At 42.3% G+C, this 19280-nt stretch overlaps 2 protein-coding genes across 7 annotated transcripts in view; both read right to left on the reverse strand.

The window, feature by feature from the left end:
- Nucleotides 1-6288: 6288 nt before the first annotated feature.
- Trappc2b (trafficking protein particle complex 2B) lies at nt 6289-10692 on the reverse strand. Of its 3 annotated transcripts, none has more exons than NM_001271112.1 (2): nt 10397-10543; nt 6289-6999 (listed from the first exon to the last, which is right to left on the reverse strand). In NM_001271112.1, the coding sequence occupies exon 2, from the start codon at nt 6974-6976 to the stop codon at nt 6554-6556; it is 423 nt and encodes a 140-aa protein (NP_001258041.1). In that variant the 5' UTR covers nt 6977-6999; nt 10397-10543; the 3' UTR covers nt 6289-6553. The 3 variants fall into 3 exon arrangements, with proteins under 3 accessions (NP_001258041.1, NP_001258040.1, XP_087425351.1); NM_001271111.1 differs by having other exon boundaries at nt 10199-10543; XM_087569225.1 differs by lacking the exon at nt 10397-10543 and adding an exon at nt 10598-10692 and having other exon boundaries at nt 6296-6999.
- Nucleotides 10693-14676: 3984 nt separating this feature from the next.
- Nucleotides 14677-19280, reverse strand: part of Sec24a (SEC24 homolog A, COPII component) — a 77906-nt gene continuing 73302 nt past the window's right edge. For 3 of the 4 annotated variants that reach the window (XM_087570289.1, XM_087570288.1, XM_087570287.1), the window contains 2 exons: nt 19099-19202; nt 14677-17660 (listed from right to left, as the gene is read on the reverse strand). In XM_087570289.1, coding sequence (XP_087426415.1) covers nt 17546-17660; nt 19099-19202 — 219 coding nt within the window. In that variant the 3' untranslated portion in view covers nt 14677-17545. 4 annotated transcript variants of the gene reach the window in all.

Consider the following 19280-nt stretch of genomic DNA (forward strand, 5'->3'; position numbering starts at 1 on the left):
CCTCAGGCTGGGGTCAGGAGTTCATGGATCACTCTGTGGGGGAATAGCTCCTATGCAAACCACAAAATAAATAAAAATAATAATAAAGAAAACTGGCAGTTCTGCATTTCGCTGGGTGTAGTAATTTGAACAAGAATGCCCCCCTCTTTCCTTAGCCCTAACCTTAACCCTAACCCTAATCCTAACCTAACCCTAACCCTAACCCTAACCCTAACCCTAACCCTAACCCTAACTGTTTGGGAAGGATTAGAAGGTGTGGCCCTGTTGGAGGCAGTTGGAGACAAGCTTAGACACTTCAAAAGATTCATGTCATTCCCACTGTGCCTCCCTCTCTCTGCCTCCTGCTTGTGGCTGGAGATGTGAGCCCTCAGCTGTTGCTTCAACCACCTGTCACCATGCCTTTGCTCTGCCACTGTAGACTCTAACTTCTGGAACTGGAACTGTTAGCCCAATTAACTCTGTTTCGTAAGATGCCTTCGTCATCTTATCACAGCATTACAAAAGTAACTAAGATATCTAACAACTTTACCCATGCCCCATGTCTCCTCTTTTGCCCCACTCTTGTCTCTGGTCCCTGTGAGCTACTGCAACACATTTGCAAGTGTCTGGCCGCTCCCAGGTTGGTCCATCCCAGGCAGCTTTTCTCACCAGCCACCAGCCCTCACTAGCTCTGTGCACAGCTCTGATGTGACCACTTTAAAGCCTGCCTATGGGGCAGATTGGGTTTTTCATATGTTTGTTTTTGTTTTGTTTTGTTTCTTGAGACAGAGGGTCTCTCTATAGCCTTGGCTGTCCTGGAACTCACTATGAAGATGAAGCTGGCCTTGAACTCACAGACATCCTCCGGTCTTTGCCTGGGAGGAGATGTGTTTTGACCTGATTGGGCATTCCAGACCTTTCCCACTCAGGTGATGGCTCCTCTCCATCACTTTCTCTCATTATGTACTCCTTCTCTCTGAGTTCAGGGAGTGCTGTATGGCTCCTGGTTCCGGCCTCCCTGACACGGCAGCAGCTGGCTGGCCTTTCTGTTCTTTTCTGCAGTTAGTCGTTTTCTGTTGCTCTGGCAGAATACCCGAGAGAATCCTGTTATAAGGAGGGAAGGTTTATTTGTGCTCATGGTTCCACAGACTTTGGTCTGTGGTTGTGTGGCTCTGTGGCTTTGGCTCGGTTATGACGTGGAACAGGAAGGTGGGGAGTTAAGGGAAAACAAAAATGTTTCTCTCCTGGAAACAGGGTGGGAGAAGGTCTGGGGATGCAAAGAGACAGAAATGGCACACCCATCTCCCCTGTGGTACTGGGTACTGTTAAAATTTATTAAAATTTGGCTGTTGAGATGTCTCCCTGGCGTAAGGTGCTTGCTGCGAAGTCTGACGTGTTCAGCCCCTGGAGCCCACATGATAGAGAGAATCAGCTCTTGCTGTGGTTTCAGGAACCTACAGGGGAAGCCAAATATACCCATGACTGAAACCCCCAAATCTGAGAGGTTGAAAGAGGATTACAAAACAAGAACCCTTTACAAGACAAAAGCACGATGACTTATTGAGTGAAGGTGGCTGCTGCTAATCTGACTACCTGAGTTTAATCTCAGGAACTCGCATAGTGGAAGGAGAGAGCCAACTCCCGCAAGTGTTTTCTCGTAGGAAGTCTACACAACATAGATAAATATAAGTTTTTTTAAAAAGGTGGGTGGTGCCCAAGGGACACTCTGGTTTCTGTACATACATGAACATGAGCATGCGTGTACACACACATACATAAAATCAATGATAAAACAATAAAGGAATCTCCCAGGGGCAGGAATTAGAACACAGTCCCGCGGATAAGAGGAGGTAGTTAATAGAGGTGTCACTCTATTACTTCTTTTGCTTTTGTTATGGAGCTGGGAAATCTAACCCAGTCTTATGCCTCTGAGGCAAGCACTCTACCACAGATGAAAGGTCCAGGCCCCAGCGGGATCTTTTCTGAAGATGGAGGGAACAACCTGAAAACGTCTGAGCAGTTTTGTGGTAGACATGCTGGGGTGGTAAATTTCTCAAGTGATTATAGGTGTGCAGGAGGAGATGCGCACCTTCCTAATTTTAAAGAACAGTTTGCTTAATCCGTCTGAGACTGCTTATGGCCAAGCCAACAATTTAATAAGTAACACACAGCAAAGAACATGTCAGCATTTGGCTGTGAAGACTTCCCTGCTCCCAGCAAGTCAGTTGCGGGTCACTGAGTGGACAGCGCCCCCTGCAGGAAAACACTTAGCAGCAAGTTTATTGCAAAATACAATTAATTTCTGTAGCAGCCAACACTGGATATTCACATCCTCTGCACTTGCTTCTGTGTTTTGTGCTCTATCCTTGAATCCCATACTGCACTCTAGAAGGCAATATCTGTGTTCACAGAGCCCATGATTCCCCAGGCCAGAGATGTGTTTTCCACAGCTGGGCAGACACGGTTAACACCAGAACCCTACCCCATCACGTTCCACAGAAGTCTCAGCCAGTGAGAGTCCTGCTGGATTACATGCAAGTAACAACAGGATAGGTCTCAGATGTGATGACCATGCAGTCAGAGATGGGGAGAAGCTGCCTCAACCTGACCACAAGCGTTGTGGCTGGACCTGGCAGCCTGGGTATTAAGTTTACTGGATACCTCATTTAACTGCTGTGGTCATCTAGCAAGGCAGCTATGATCCCCACACTGTGCCTGAAGAGCAGAGACCATTTCAGTGACGGGTCAGGTGACTCAGTAGGTCAGGAAAGGCCACAGTGGGTGCTCAGGTCTGTTTGGTTTTTGTGTTTTGTGTTTTCCTGATGGGTTTTTGTGGTAGGCTCATTACAGGCCAAGCTGTCAAGGCCTTTTAGCTAGGGGAAACAGGGCAGAATCTGCTCACTCTTTTTCTTGCATGGAAGTTGTCCATTACCAAATCTTAGCTTTGCTTCTGGGAAGGGGAGAAACATGTGTTGCATTTGGTTGTCATAGTTCTGTTTCTCAGTGTAGTCCTGGCTGTCCTGGAACTCTCTGTAGACCAGGCTAGCCTTCAACTCAGAGATCCCCCTGCCTCTGTCTTCTGAGTGCTGGGATTGAGGGTGTGCATCACCACTATCACCTAGCTGTGATATTTTTTTTTTTTTGGTTCTTTTTTTTGGAGCTGGGGACCGAACCCAGGGCCTTGTGCTTCCTAGGTAAGCGCTCTACCACTGAGCTAAATCCCCAGCCCCTAGCTGTGATATTTTTATGTAACTTATCTTCTACTCTGTTATCAAGAACAGATCCATGGGCTGGAGAGATGGCTCAGAATTAAGAGCACTGGCTTCTCTTTCAGAAGTCCCTCATTTTTCCTAGCACCTACAAGGAGGCTCACAATTGTTTGTAACTCCAGTTCCATGGGATCTGATGATCTCTTGGGCTCTGTGGGTACCAGGCATACACATGGTACATAGACATACATGCAGACAAAACACCACATACATAAAATGTAATGACCATAATGGAAAACAAAAGTTAATTTTTTTGAACAATGTTGAAGTCTGTGTTGTCCAGGCTAGTCTTTTTTTTTTTTTAAGATTTATTTATTATTTGTAAGTACACTGTAGCTGTCTTCAGACACACCAGAAGAGGACATCACATCTCATTACAGGTGGTTGTGAGCCACCATGTGGTTGCTAGGATTTGAACTCAGGACCTCTGGAAGAGCAATCAGTGCTCTTAACTACTGAGCCATCTCTCCAACCCCAGGCTAGTCTTAAATTCAAACATTCCTGTAGGTTGATGTCTATTTGCAGGTGAGGGCTGGCACAAGTTAGGTCAAGACCATGATTGGACAGTAAAAAAACAAGGCAGGGACAAATTTTTTGTAAGGCAAGAAAGAAGGGGAAGGAGAAGGAGAATCAAGATGGAGATGAATAGGGGTTGGGGGTTTAGCTCAGTGGTAGAGCACTTGCCTAGCAAGCACAAGGCCCTGGGTTTGGTCCCCAGCTCCGGGAAAAGAAAAAAAAAGATGGAGATGAAGGATGACTCAGATCCGGGTGGTCTTGAATGGCCCTAGGTAGTTATGTATATATTTTTTTAAAGATTTATTTATTTTATACACATGAGCACACTGTAACTGTCTTCAGGCACACCGGAAAAGGGCATCAGATCCCATTACAGATGGTTGTGAGCCACCATGTGGTTGCTGGGAATTGAACTTGGTACCTTTGGAAGAGCAGTCAGTGCTCTTAACCACTGAGCCATCTCTCCAGCCCTGTATAGTTCTTAAGGGGTGGATTTCTACAGGTAAATTTATCTTATCTAGGTGGGCAGTTTATATCCTTATCATTTGGTTGTGAGTTTATTGTTTGGGTTGTATTATGGAGTGAGAATTTAACTTATAAATCTGATTGTTGGGTTGCAGTTTATTGAGTCATGATTTCCACAGGTAATTGAGAGTGTGGGCAGAGTCCGTGGCAGGGAGCCACAATAGGCCAGCCCCATGCTGGACTTCTAGAGCCCTGATTTTACCGGGTAGCTGGAGTTAGAGAGCTTGACACTAACTAGAGATAAATTATGGTTAGTTTCTTATGGCCCCATGGGTGCCGGAACTAACTCCACGGACCAGAGTGGCAAGGTGCCATGCTGGAATGGCTCGCTGCAGACTGCCCAGGTCTGAGAGTACCTGGGGGCAGCATGGAGCCACTGAGAAAAGGATACCCTGCAGTGTCATGCGGCCCCACGGGTGCCAGCACTAATGAGGGGTAAAAGGTACAGATTTATTTTTTAATATTTACAGCAACACATTCCTGCTGACCTGTCTTAGCCTCTCAAGGAGCTGGCACTACAGTACAGGGATTGCCCTGCCAGGTCCAGACCTGGTTTGTTAAATCGTATTGTGAAGTACGTCTTCTCTGATCTTTCTCTTAAAACTGTCAATAGTTCCCACTTGTCACAAGGAAGAGTGCAGCACACCACCACAGCAGTATGGACTGCAGTAAACGATGCTTTTCGCTAGGAAAAAAGTGTTTTTGAAGTATTAGGGGACAGAACCCAGGGTCTCATGCACGAATAGTAGGCGGGTATCCAACCACTGAGCCACTTCTAGTACTTTGTTTTGGTTTTTAGTTTATTGTTTTGCAGATAGTTTCTCTGTGTAGCCTTGGCTGTTGTGGAACTCACTTTGTAAACCAGGCTGGCTTTGAACTCACACATCCACCTGCCTCTGCCTTTGGAGTGCTGGGATTAAAGGTTACATACCAACATGCTGGCTCCAGTCCTTTGCCTTTAAATTTTATTTTTTTTTATTTTTTTTGTTTTTCAAGACAGGGTTTCTTTGTGTAGCCTTGGGTGTCCCAGTGCTTGCTCTGTAGAGCAGGTTGGACTCAACTTGAAGAGATCTGACTACCTCCGCCTTCCAAGTGAGTGCAGGGATTAAAGGTTGCGTGCTGAAGCCCCGTAAATTATGCTGTTTTATGTGTATGAGCATCTGTTGGCATGTATGTATGTGTGTGGTGGCCCAGGAGTCCAGAAGGGGATCTCAGATCTGGAACTGAAGTTATAGATGGTTATGAATCACCATGCAGGTGCCAGGACTCAAAACCAGGTCCTCTTATAAAGCAACAAGTACTCTTTTTTTTTTTTTTTTTTCTTTTTTTCGGAGCTGGGGACCGAACCCAGGGCCTTGTGCTCGCTAGGCAAGCGCTCTACCGCTGAGCTAAATCCCCAACCCCGCAACAAGTACTCTTAACCACTGAGCCATCTCTCCAGCCAGCTATTTGTCTATCGTCTGTCTGTCTATCATCTATCTACCAAGTATGTATGTATCATCTATCTTCATTTTGGTGGTTTGTTTTTGGAGTCAGGATCTCCTGAGTGCTGGAATCAAAGATTGTATATATTGTAATTATGTATACTGGCATGTGTCTGCACGCAGATATACGCACCACAGTGCATTGGCTGTGGAGGCAGAAAGGGTGCTGGGCTTACAGGTGGTTGTAACCTGCCTGATGTGGGTGTAGAAAACTGACCTGGGGTGCTCTGGAAGAATGGAACGCTCTAGCACAACTAAGCACAGAGCCATCCCCAGCATTAGTTTTTGAACTTTTACACTGTAAGATAACATTATGTCAGTACGGGGCTGGACAGGTGCTTTAGTGGTTTGACATAGTTTTTGTTCTTGCAGGTTTCATCGGTAACACCCACGTGAGTGGTTCATAACCATCAGTAGGCCCGATTCCTGGGGACTCCATGCCCTCTTCTGACCTCTTCGAGTACCAGTCATGAAGATGGTGTATATATATGTATGCAGGAAAAGCATTCATACACTTAAAAGGAATGTAAGATTTTTTTTTAATTATCTCAATCAGAAAAGTTATAGGCTTATTAATTTTTGAAATAAAATATTAGTGACAATTGTTCCCAGATAAATACTAATTGTGATAACATGAAAAGATGAGGTTTTTAAACAGAAGAGAAATTTCATGCTATACAGGTAAGCTGAGACATGTAGAGCTTGCCAGGCTATTTTACCGAGGAGTACAACACATACACTTCTGAGCATAACCCACTCTGATTCTGAAGGTTTCTGCATTTAGCTTAAAAGATGTTTCTTCCCAAGAAACTGAACTTTTCTTTCAAATGCAGTTGACCGAATAGGAGAATTGGGTTCATAAAAGGGATTCATGGCGAACTTGATGTATAGATCGTAGACGTCAGTGAAGAAGTTCTTGATTCCATCTTCTTGCCTCACATCGTGAAGCATGATGAGCCTCATGTGGCCAGCAGTGACGAAGGCCGAGACAAACCACTCATTGAACTTGTCCACAGTTTTTAAGTACATATTGTTGGAGAGCCACATGTTTTCGTCAACGAGGTCCAGAGCAGCATGAGCTATGAACTGGTTCAGATGACGATGCTCATCTTTGGATTCTGTCTTCCCAGCTGGCAGAAATTCCATTTCAAACACTGGATTATCATGGTGGCCGACAATTACAAAGTAGAAGCTTCCAGACATTATATTCTATCTATGTATGGTTCCTGGAGTGAGACACCAAGCAAATGAAACATCAAGTCAGTTCATGAAAATTTTATTTTATATTTTATTTATTTTAAAAAAAGATTCATTTTTATTTATATGAGTACACTGTAGCTGACTTCAGGTACACACCAGAAGAGGGCATCAGATCCCATTACAAATGGTTGTGAGCCACCATGTGGTTGCTGGGAATTGAACTCAGGACCTCTGGAAGAGCAGTCAGTGCTCTTAACCACTGAGCCATTGCTCCAGCCCAAAAGTTTTGAGACTCTAACACCCAGGTTAGCCTTGAAATCCCAATCCCTTCTTTTTTTTTTTTTTTAAAGATTTATTTATTATGTATATACATGAGTACACTGTGGCTGTCTTCAGACACAGCAGAAGAGGGGATCAGATGGTTGTGAGCCACCATGTGGTTGCTGGGATTTGAACTCAGGTCCTCTGGAAGAGCAGTCAGTGCTCTTAACCACTGAGCCATCTCTCCAGCCCTTTTTTTTTTTTTTTTAAAGATTCATTTATTTTATGTATATGAGTACACTGTAGCTCTCTTCAGACACACTAGAAGAGAGCATTGGATCCCATTACAGATTGTTGAGAACCACCATGTGGTTGCTGGGAATTGAACTCAGGACCTCTGGAAGAGCAGTCGTTGCTCTTAACCACTGAGCCATCTCTCCAGCCCAAATTGATGTAAATTTTTTTTTTTTTGGTTCTTTTTTTTTTTTCGGAGCTGGGGACCGAACCCAGGGCCTTGCGCTTCCTAGGTAAGCGCTCTACCGCTGAGCTAAATCCCCAGCCCGTCCAATCCCTTCTACCATAGCCTCTACCTGCTGGTATTATAGGCATTAGCCATCACACCTAGCTATATTTATTAAGATTTCACCTCTACCCCACTGATTTAAAATGATGTATCTCTCATACACTAAATCTGCATACATGTTTCCCAAATCTCTGGGGTTTTTGTCCTATTTATGTAACAAAGGGAGAGCTGTTTGTCACCTAGATAATTTCAATAGGTTCAGAAAAGGAATTTGACAAAAACCTACCATATTCCCATTGATTAAAAACAGAAAATACAAAGACAGGGGGATTTCCTTAATCTGAAAAAGCACACCACCACCAACAAATCCAAAACACGTTTACAAGTTAATGTCAAAGACCACCACAGCACGGTAGCTTGCACCTGGTTCCAGCACTGGGAGATTGGGGCAGGAAGACTCTCAGGGATTTGCAGCCACCACCTGCGCTACATAGTGAGTTCCAGCCAGCCTGGGCTATAGTCTGAGATGCTGTCTTTAAAAACACCCCCCTTTCCAAAAGTTAAACAACAACAACAACAACAACAATAATAACATCCTGCAAGCTAAAAGCTTCTCTTCTGAAAACGACAAACAAGGCAAGATCATGTCTCCATCTTTTGGATGAGATAAAGTTTCGAAATGCAGGAGTCCTTTCTGCCACTTCTATTCAGTACTGTACTAAAGATGCCAGTTAGGGAAATAAAATTAATGGAAAGGAAAAAAAAATCACTAAATGACGGTGGCGGTGGCAGAGCACACCTTTAGCCCCAGCACTGGGGAGACAGAGGCAGGCAAATTTCTGTGAGTTCAAGGGAAGTCTGGTCTACAGAGCTAGACCAGGACAGCCAGGGCTACTGCCAGAAAAACGGTCTCAAAAACCAAACCAAAACAAAAAAAGTAAGAAAAAGCATTTGGACTATAAAGTCCAAACTATTTGAAGATGACATTATCTTATACGTAAAATGTCCTATGGAACCAGTTATAGGCAAGCTAGCAAGGGAATACAAAACGAGATCAACATAGAAACAGAGGGGTTTCTATAGAATAGCAACTAGTCCTAGAGTGTCTAAATGACAGGATAAGGGACTATCATTTAAGAGACACTTGCCATAAAATAAAAATCATAGTCTTAGGAATTTAATAAAGGCTTTCAGTGGAGGTGTTGGTGGTTAAGAGCACTGGTTGCTCTTGGAGAGGATCTAGATTTCCACTGAAAATCACTTTAGAATTGAAGAATCTCACCTATTCTTGAAAACATATAGGTAAATAATGGCTGCTGGTTGGGGGGACTTGTTTTTTCCCTCAATGGTGTAGCCAACATTAAACTGTCTATGCTCCAGTAAATAAAACCCTATCCATGCTCATATAAATACCCTAAACTCAGTGGGTACACGCACGCACTGTTAGTTGGTAAAGGAACTAGCCATGTACGGATAATGACCTGAGTTCAATTCCAGAACTCACATAACAGTGGAAGGAGCAGCCAGGCTTGGCTTGGTGACACCTGTCTTTAGTCCCAGAACTTAGTAGGCAGAGGCAAGAGGATCTGTGTGTAGAACTTAGTAGGCAGAGGCAAGAGGATCTGTGTGTTCAGAGCTAGCTTGGTCTACAAAGCAAGTTCCAGGACAGTCAGGGCTACAGAAAGAGACCTTGTCTCAACCACAAGAAGGAGGAAGAAAGGAGGAGGAAAAAGAGGGACTCAACTTCAGAAAGTTGTCCTCTACTCTTACACATGTACCATATAGCAGGCAGGCACTCCCACTGATGTATCATATACATCCACAATTTTTAAGAATCTATAGATATGAAAATAGAAGGGAAAGGGGCTTCAGTGGGGTGGGATGAGAGGGTAATGAGGGCTGAAAAGCGCATTAGAACACACGGATGAAACTGCCAAAGGATAATAACTAAGAAACTATGATGGAATTTCATCCATGCTTCGGGATGATTAAAGGTGGCAAGACTGGGGCTGGGGATTTAGCTCAGCGGTAGAGCACTTGCCTAGCAAGCACAAGGCCCTGGGTTCGGTCCCCAGCTCCGGAAAAAAAAAAAAAAAAAAAAAAAAAAGGTGGCAATACTTCTACTGAGCCACGAATTCACTTACTACACAGAGTCCACTAAATAAACCCGTACATTTGGTCATCTGATTTTGTTATTTACCTTTTTATTTATAAAATAAGGTCTTATGAAGCCCAGACTGGCCTGCAACTCTCAGAAGGTGGCTTGAATCCCTTACCCTCCTATTTCCCCCTTTCCAGAGTTGGGATTATCTACTCTGCCCTTCTTTGTTTTCTTTTAACTGTTTATTTCCGGTGCTAGGGACCAAATCCAAAACCTCCAGGTGCTACGCAAGGGCTCTACCACTGAGCCACAAATCCTAAGTAAAACTGAAAGTACACACCCATTAAAGTGATTAAATTGTAGGTTCCCGGCCTGCCCTTGGATGGCCCCCACTCTTCCCGTCTCCAGCTCTGGACTTTTTGTTTTGGGGCAGGATCTTGCTGTCGCACAGAACTTGAGGCGATCCCCACCAGGCTCCTGAGCGCTGGGATCACGAGCGCTACCCTGCCCAGTGCGGGATTCTGAAAACTATAAATACCTCACATAAGTCGACTTCCCTCTAGTTCAGGAGTAGACGTGTTCAAGGTGGAGAACAGGACAAACCATTACCCAAACTCAACGTCAGTCTCAGGTGTAGCTACGCCCAACGAATAGTCGAGACTGCTCACTGAGCATGCGTACACGCTCCCGCCTCTCAGGAAAGACCGAGCAGCCCGCCCCCGCTGCGGTCTTGACTCACAGAGTGACAGAAGACTGAGCGTGCTCAGTAACACGTCAAGCCCGTACCCCGTCAGACTCTGGCCGCCATCTTGGATCAGGGCATCTCGGACAGCCGCGCATGCGCAATGCGTTGCCAGTCTAGGCTGTGCGAAGGGCTTTGTCCACCATTTTGGGTCAAGGCCGTCGTGGGACGTCGGGTACCTGCGGGCCTCGTCTGGCTCTTAGATCAGTCCTTGCCTTCACCGCATGTATACTTGCTTATGTTGTCAGTGATGTTTGCTCGGAGGTGTACAGAATCGGAGTCTGGCGTGAAATGTAGACCAGACATGCCAAGTGAGGCGGAGCTTTTAACTACAAGAATGCCAGAAAGCAAAATGGAGGTTGAAGCGCCAGGCGCTTGTGTCCAGACACTGTGCCGGCCTTATTCGTGGGCGGAAATGCGTAATTAGAGGATGGTTTAGGGAGCAAATCACTGCAGTGTGTGTTTGATGCTATTAACATTAAGGACTCTGCTTTTCCAAGTGTATGTCTGGTTTCTTCACAGGTTTTCCTTATGTGTTTATTACAAATGAGACTTATTTGGTGATGGTGTTCTGTATCCCTTCTTCCCCAAAACAGATGTTTACAAGTTGCATTGGCTAAAAATCATTGACTTCTCTCTGGGGCCACAGGTGACTAAAGATGAAGTTTGGCATTTCTGCTTTCATTTTGTGTTTGCTAGAAACAAACAAAGCTAAGTAGCTCTACAAGGCACGTTCAATTTGTAAAAAGGGCGTTTCAGGATCCAAACCATGGTGACTTTTCCCCATTGGCTGGGGTCTGACCTTCATGATTGGCTAGTTCTAAAAGAATAAACTCAAAGGAATGGGGTTAAAGGTCTGTATTCCAGGCGGCAGGGAATTCAGGAGGGAGGAGACAGGATGTGTGCAGTTTATAAACAAAACAAAACTTTACGAGGTGGAGAAGATTTTGTTTTTGTTTTTGTTTTTTTCTTAAATTTTTAAAAGTGAAACAGCTTTCTTTTATTGGGGGTAGTTGAAAAAATTTATGGAATATTGACCCATGGCAGACTATCTACCTTTGATAGAAAAACAACAAAACCAATTTCTCACATCTCCTTTGCTTTGGTCAGATACTTGGCCACTTCTACATAAGCAGCATGTTCACCTACCCATTTCATCTTCTTTCAAAGGCACGAAAAAGTCATTGTCCTAAACCTGTGATCTCACCTTGATAGGGATGGTAGTTAGGGAGAAAGGGAATAAAAATGTCTGCTACAAGAAGTCTTCAGGTATCATTTGAGCCATAGAAGTATGAACATGTTTTCTTTGTGTAGCAGCTCACAAATTTCATTGCTGAGCTCGACTGCTTTCCTGACCTCCAATTTAGAAAACTGTTTATTATGTCTGTGTGTGCGTACTTCTGTGCCTTTTTTGTGTGTGTTACAACATTCTATGTATATAATGTGTGGAGGCCAGAAGTCCAAGTCCTGTGTCACCCTCTGTCACTCTTCACCTTTGTTTTCTGAGACAGTCTCTGTGTAGCCCTGACTGGCTTTATACACATGCCTGCCTTGAGAATCTTACAGAAAGCTGTAAAAGTAAGTGTTTGAGATGTTCAGAAATAAGTGGATTGTATGCACTAAAAACATATTGAGTCTGATGGTTGTGGCACATGCCTTTAATCCCAGCACTTGGGAGGCAGAAGCAGTTGGATTTTGTGATTTCAAGGCCATTTGGCCTACAGAGTGAGTTCCAGAGTAGCCAGGACTACAGAAAGAGACCCTGTTTTGAAAAATAAAACAACAACAAAAAATATTGAGCAAAATGAAAAGTGAATTAAAAACACAAGGCTATTAAAATCAATCTTGGAAATAAAAAAAATACAGCCATACAAGTATAAAATCAAAAATAGGGGTTGGGGATTTAGCTCAGTGGTAGAGCGCTTGCCTAGGAAGCTCAAGGCCCTGGGTTCGGTCCCCAGCTCCGAAAAAAAGAACAAAAAAAATAAATAAATAAAATCAAGAATAAAATCCAGTTTAGGCAAAAACAGGAATTAAGGAAAACAGGGCTAAGTATGGTGGCTCACACCTTTAATCCTAGCACTCAGAAGGTAGAGACAGGTGAATCTCTGTGAGTTCGAAGCCAGCCTGGTCTACAAAGTGAGTTCCAGGATAGCCAGGGCTACATAGTAAGATTTTATTTTATGTATTTGAGTGCACCAGAAGAGGGCATCAGATCTCATTACAGATGGTTGTGAGCCACCATGTGGTTGCTGGGATTTGAACTCAGGACCTCTGGAAGAGCAGTCAGTGCTCTTAACCACTGAGCCATTTCTCCAGCCCAGTCAGTACTCTTAACTGCTGAAGCCCAAGAGCCTGCCTTAAAACAATAACAAAAGGAAAAAAAAAACCCCAAAACAACAACAACAACAACAACAACAAACCAGGGTTGCATAAAATTCTGAGGGTAAAGACGGGGTTTGGATAGAGAAGCAAATACATGCTAGGTTTGGTGGCAGAGGCTTGGAATCCAGCACTTGGGTGGCAGAGGCAGGATGGCCAATGAGTTTGAGGTCTGCCTGGACTACATAGGTGAATTGCAAACCAGTTATTGCTTCATAGAGAGAACTTGTTATTAATGGTTGGGGTTGGGTACTCCCAGGTTCTTGGCATCTTGTCAGAACAATTGAAAAATAAGGCCTCACACAATTTTCAAAAGTAGTAAGATAGTGTCATTCAGAGCAAAGCAGTAGTGCTGTTTAGAAAACAATCTGCTGTCAAGATGGATGATGGGCCAGAGCGAGGTTACTTAAGGGCCAGGTTACTGTTTGAGCTTCCTTTAATGGAGTTCAAGAGGAGTTAGTTACCAACTGACACAGTTTGGGTGGCTCTGTTTTGTTTGACTTGGTCATATAATCATATCCCTTTCCAAAATGCATCTGACCTTATTATGTATATACTCAGTTATGCCTGGGGCTCATACGGTCAGTAGGGATAATCCCTGCAAGTTCAGGTAAGGAGTTTACCTTACTGCACATGCTCTGGATCAGCCAGTATACTCTAACTTCTGTCCCATATTTGTGTGTGGATGTATGTTATGTCACATATTAGTGTGTGGAGTCAGAGGCAGCCACCCCGAATCATGTCCCAGGAATCAAACTCAGGTTTTCAGCTTGGCAGTAATCGTTCACTCCATGAGCTGTCTCTCCAGCCCTTGTCTGTCCTTTATATCCGTCATATCCAATATCCTGGGAATATATTTGAGAAGAAACAAAGTTTACTTGTTATTAGGTTGGGGGAATCTTATTTAGAGAAAGGTGTACATGTTGTATGATGCAGCTCAGGTCTGAGGTTGCTCGGTCCATTTCTCAGAGGTATATGTGAGTAATGGAGATGGCTGCTAAAGTGCATTACCACAAGGGGCGTGCACTACCAATCCAAATGCAGGGCCAGGCTGCTTATCTACTCCTCCGCTTGCTTGCCTCAACCATGACTCTTGCAAAACAAAACAAAAATCCCCCCAAGCAGATAAAACACTTGGAAAGAAGATGGCTAGGAATGTCCAGAATTGTAGAACAAGGATCTTCTTATTACAGTGTCACCTGAAGACAAGTAAGATAAACAGCCCAGGGAAATACAACTGTAAAGTAAGGAGAAAAGCCATCAAAGGCTAGGAGCGTATCTTTAAATGAACAACAGTTGGGACTATATACAGTAGTCATCTTTTCAGGCACAAAACATTCAGATTGGAAGATGTCCCTTCCAGTCTGGAATTTCAAGCCTAGCTACCCTTGCAGAGCATCAAGAATTTACTTTAAGGCTGGGGATGTGACTCAATTGGTAGAATGTTTGCCTAGCTCAAGTGAAGGCCCCCTGTGTTGCTCCTCAGTACCACATAAATCAAGGCCCAGTGGAACACTTGTAATTCTAGTACTTATGAGGTAAAAGCAGCAGGATCAGAAGTTCAAGGTTCTGTCCTTGGCTATGCAGTCAGTCTGCAGCTAGATGAGGCTATGGGAGAGTCTATCCCCACGACAGCACCTTGTAAAGGCTGAGGCCACCACTCTAGACTATATTCAATAACCAGCCACTGTACATAAGCTCTTTTGATTAACTTTATTGAATAGCCAAATTTATAAGTTAGCACAGATCAAACGATTGTTTGCATGGGTTACAAATGACTTTTTTTTAAAAACAGGAATAAAACAGTGAAAATTACAATCTGTAAAAAGGAAGACCAATCTTGCCTCAACATTTCAGAGCAAGACTGAGCACAACACACTGGAGGTCAACACATATTTTTGATTTGAGAACATGGACTTAATGTTACAATATCATACAGGCTACTTTACAAAATTAAATTTTCTATGTACGGATTGTGTTTATAGTAGTTAAAACTGTGAACTCACATTTGGTGGTCCCTAGATGAGAGCTGTTCTGCATCTCTGATTAGAAGAAGTAAATCTTTTACTCTAATTATTGCAAAACAGTCTATTAGACTCAATACATTACATTAAATTAAAATATATGCAAGCTAAAATAAATGTTACTGCTTGAGTGAATATTAGTATGTCAGACTTACAGAAACATTATTTTAAAAATTCTAGAAATTAGAAAAATAGAGTACTTTTTATGGTAGAACTGCCATGCTCAGATTTATATATCAAGATTGCCCTTGTCTGTTACTTTAGTAGTTGTAGATCTGTAGAAAATTCAAGGATCTTTCATAATTTACAACTACAATAAAAAAAATATGGCATAGTGTAAATATAAGTTGCTTTACATCAGAAAGTAATACAGGATGGTAGGATGGGTAGTGTCTTACTGAAAAAAAGTCAAAACTGAAAAACATTCAACATAGCAAAAAAATAATTATATCAGTATAGGTTCATTCTCTTGTCTAGAGAACAAGGTTGTGAACCTTAATAGTTATGTTTTTATGACTGTTATAAAATTACTCTGGATTGCACATTATATAATATCTAAAATAAAATTTAAAAGTAAATTTGTGAAATATACTACCAAGCAGGTGCTAATAGGGTCAGACTCACTCAGGGAAGGCACGGGGAAGGTTTCCCTAGGAGCGCAACATTTCCCTCTGGAAGATTCCTTACTATGAAGAGAGAACCTAAAAAACACTAACATTTAAAATCACATTAAAAAGAAGACTTTAGTTCATTTAAAGGAACATTGTATATAATGGCTGTTTCTTAAAAAGAGGAGAAACAATATAAATTTAATTGGTTATAGTTTGAAAATTGCTTCTCAATAAATGAAGCAGCTTTCAAAAAAAAAAAAAACAAAAAACAAAAAACAAACAAACAAAAAAAAACAAAAAACACCAAACCTCAATTGAATGTACTATATGTACACTGAAACAATTGTCTTTTTGAGACAAAGTCTGGCTGGTCTCGCACTTGCTATGTAGCCAAGCTAGCAATCTCCTGCTTTAGCCTCTTAAATACCAGAGTAAGGATCATGAACCACCATGCTGTGTGGCTTAGAATTTAAAAAGAGATCGAACCCTAACACTGTTACTCTCCCTGTTACTGGGAAGCCGCTGGCAAGCAGTGGCTCTATACTCCAGGGACCTGCTGCTTCCCTTCCAGGAGTTAAAGTCAGCCCCTGTGGATGTAAGCCTGGAAGTTACATTTCACTGGTGATCATTGAGACGGAGACTGTAAACACGTTTCTAATCTATGAAAACAAAAAACAGAAAAAATCTCTGAGTCTTACACACAGACATTACTGGAGAAGTTCATACACGATGATGAACCTGTGAAAACTGAGGCAAACCCTTAAAGACAACACAGCACTTAAATACACACGGATAATTTACCTATTTGTAAACAAAAGCCATCTGATAGTTTGACTGTAATCTAACTGAATCAAAACAAGCAGTCTTTAGAGCATGTTAAGAAATCAAGTTTCTTTTATAACTTTAATATGATGGATTTGTACAATCTTAATGTCCACCAACTCAGACAGCAACATCCACACTTTTAACAGGTTTTAATATCTCAGAATACATGAGTGGCTTCCAATGTAATTATTAAACTCCTTAGAGAAATGCTAATGTACTCTAAGGCTGCATTGATGGAACTTTCAGCTGCTGTCACTCTGGTGTGCCACAGTCACAACTCTTTATCAATCACAGCAGGAATGGACCAAACAAAAGCCCACTCAGTGGGTCAAGGCAACGGGCTCCTACTTCAATACCAGTCCTGGGATCTTCATGAAGACAGCTCAAATTCTATTCATGGCAGAATAAAACAGCAGAAAACCACCTAATTAGTTTTCACCTCAAATTAAAGTGACTTTGTTCAAGTAGAGAAAATACTGACAGACTTTAAAGCTTGACAGTTACTTTATGTTCTTCCCAAGCAGGACCAGAGCTGGCTTACTCCAACTTTAGTTAACATGATCTTTTGCCTTCCTTAAAAAAAGGTGGGGGGTGGGGCAAAAACCAAACATGTAAAGGGAATGGATTCCAGCTTTTCTACAGTCTGTTGACTTTTGGATTTCCCAATTTGAAAAAGATCATTATTGATAGACTTGAAACTCCCTGCAACACGTAGTCTTGTGAGGTTTTTTAAATGTAGCAGCCAAAAACTAATAAAAAAAAAATGAGAAATAGAAATGCAGAACACAGAAGTCTTTATTTTATAAAATGTACTTTGCCTCTGCAATATTGTCTCATTTCAATCCATAACAACTCAAACATAGTTGGCAGCAAAGGGGAAAAAAAGGTTTCCAATCGTGTAGACATCTATTTTGATTTGAAAAATACAGTATTTTGGAGTTGCACGTCTGACCCTCAGCTGTGGTCCTTTATTTGCTATAGTTGGTTAAAATCACAGTGAAACATCGTAATCATCATCACATTTGTTCACAATTTTAAGGAGGAAAGGAAGGTACTGTATCCCCAGGAACTCTGAAAGTGGTTCCTCAGCAGCCCACGACTCGTCACTTGTTCACTTGCTGCTGTATGTGCAGGAGGAATTCATAATATGACAGCGCTGACTCCGTTCTGTCTTCTACCAGGTTCTGAAGGAAGGCTGCCTTCATCAGACTCTCCTCTCTTAGAAGGAAAAGGCAAGAATGGTCATGTACATTAGACGCACGCAGTAGAATAAACCTTGGGTTCTTTTCATAGGCTACTGATTTACTGTGATAACTAAGATATTTTGACTATATAAATAGCTATGTCTAGGGCCTGGAAAGATGACTCAGTGGTTTAAAGGACTTGCTGCTCTTATAACACCTGAATGGTAGCTCACAACTGTCTCTAAGTCCAGTTCTAGGGGATTCAGTGCCCTCTTCTGACTTCAAAGGGCATCAGGTATGCATATGGTGTATATACATACATGTAGACAGGACAGACAGATAGACAGACAGACAGACAGACACACAGACACACAGACAGACAGACAGACAGACAGACAGACAGACACACACACACACACACACACACACACACACACACACACACACACACACACACACACAGAGTGAGTGTAAAAACAAACTATGCGGGGTTGGGGATTTAGCTCAGTGGTAGAGCGCTTGCCTAGGAAGCGCAAGGCCCTGGGTTCGGTCCCCAGCTCCGAAAAAAAGAACAAAAACAAAAACAAAAACAAACTATGCCTGGAGGTTTCTCTGATGTAACTGTTATTTAGGGGAGAAAGTACTGACAAGTATTGACATTTTTATTAGCAAGCTTATCAAAAGTTTATCAATGCTAATAATTGGTTATCACACATAGTTTATGACTATTGAAGCATATTTTATTTTTCTATATTCTTTTTATTTTTTTGAGATAGTGTCTCATGTAGCTCAGGTTGGCTTTGAACTCAGAATTCTGAGGATGGACTTAAACTGATCCTCCTTCCTCCACCTTTAGAGTGCTGGGATCACAAGCATGAGTCACCATGCACTGTTTTATATCATGCTGAGGACTGAACCCACAATATGCTAACACAAGATGCTACCAACTCCTGGGCAGTGGCGGTACACACCTTTAATCCCAGCTCTTGAGGGCAGAAGCAGAACTCTGAGTTCAAGGCCAGCCTGGTCTACAGAGCCAGTTCTAAGACAGAGAAACCCTGGCTTCAAAAAACAAAACAAAACAAAACAAAACAAAACAAAACAAAACAAACTACCAACTAAGCTACTTTGCTAAATTCTTCTTTGTTCTTTTAAAAAGTTTACTTACAAGTTCGATCATATAAATACTGTGACTCAAAATTAGTTCTTGTAAGGCTAGACATTGACACATTAAAAGTCTGACTTATACTTTAATCCTAGTACTTGGAACACAGAGGCAGGCAGATCTCAGTGAATTAGAGGTCAGCATGTTCTATAAAGTAAATTACAGGACAGCCAGGAATATTATACAGAAAAAAATCCTGTCTTAAAAAACAGAGAAAAAAAAACAAACCAAAAAATAAAAACCCTTAAAAACAACAACAACAACCTCCCAACACATACACACACAAAATAAAAAAATACTGACTTACCTGATTACATAGAGTATTGGGAAAAATGGCCTCTGTTCTCTAAGCCAGGAGATAAAAGCTGTCATTCTGGCAGATTCTGGTGTATCAAGTTCTGGAAGGTCTGTCTGTTAAACAAAACTCCAGTTAGTTCTGTCATCTACCATGCAGTCTGCACTCCAGATTTATGACTCAAAGTCAGCTGA

Source organism: Rattus norvegicus, chromosome 10 (genome assembly GCF_021556685.1).
Source record: "Rattus norvegicus strain SHRSP/BbbUtx chromosome 10, alternate assembly SHRSP_T2T, whole genome shotgun sequence".
NCBI classification, from domain to species: Eukaryota; Metazoa; Chordata; class Mammalia; order Rodentia; family Muridae; genus Rattus; species Rattus norvegicus.

Bases quoted from the DNA above. Each gene is read 5' to 3' on its own strand.
- Trappc2b (NM_001271112.1), bottom strand. From the start codon at position 6,976: ATGTCTGGAAGCTTCTACTTTGTAATTGTCGGCCACCATGATAATCCA.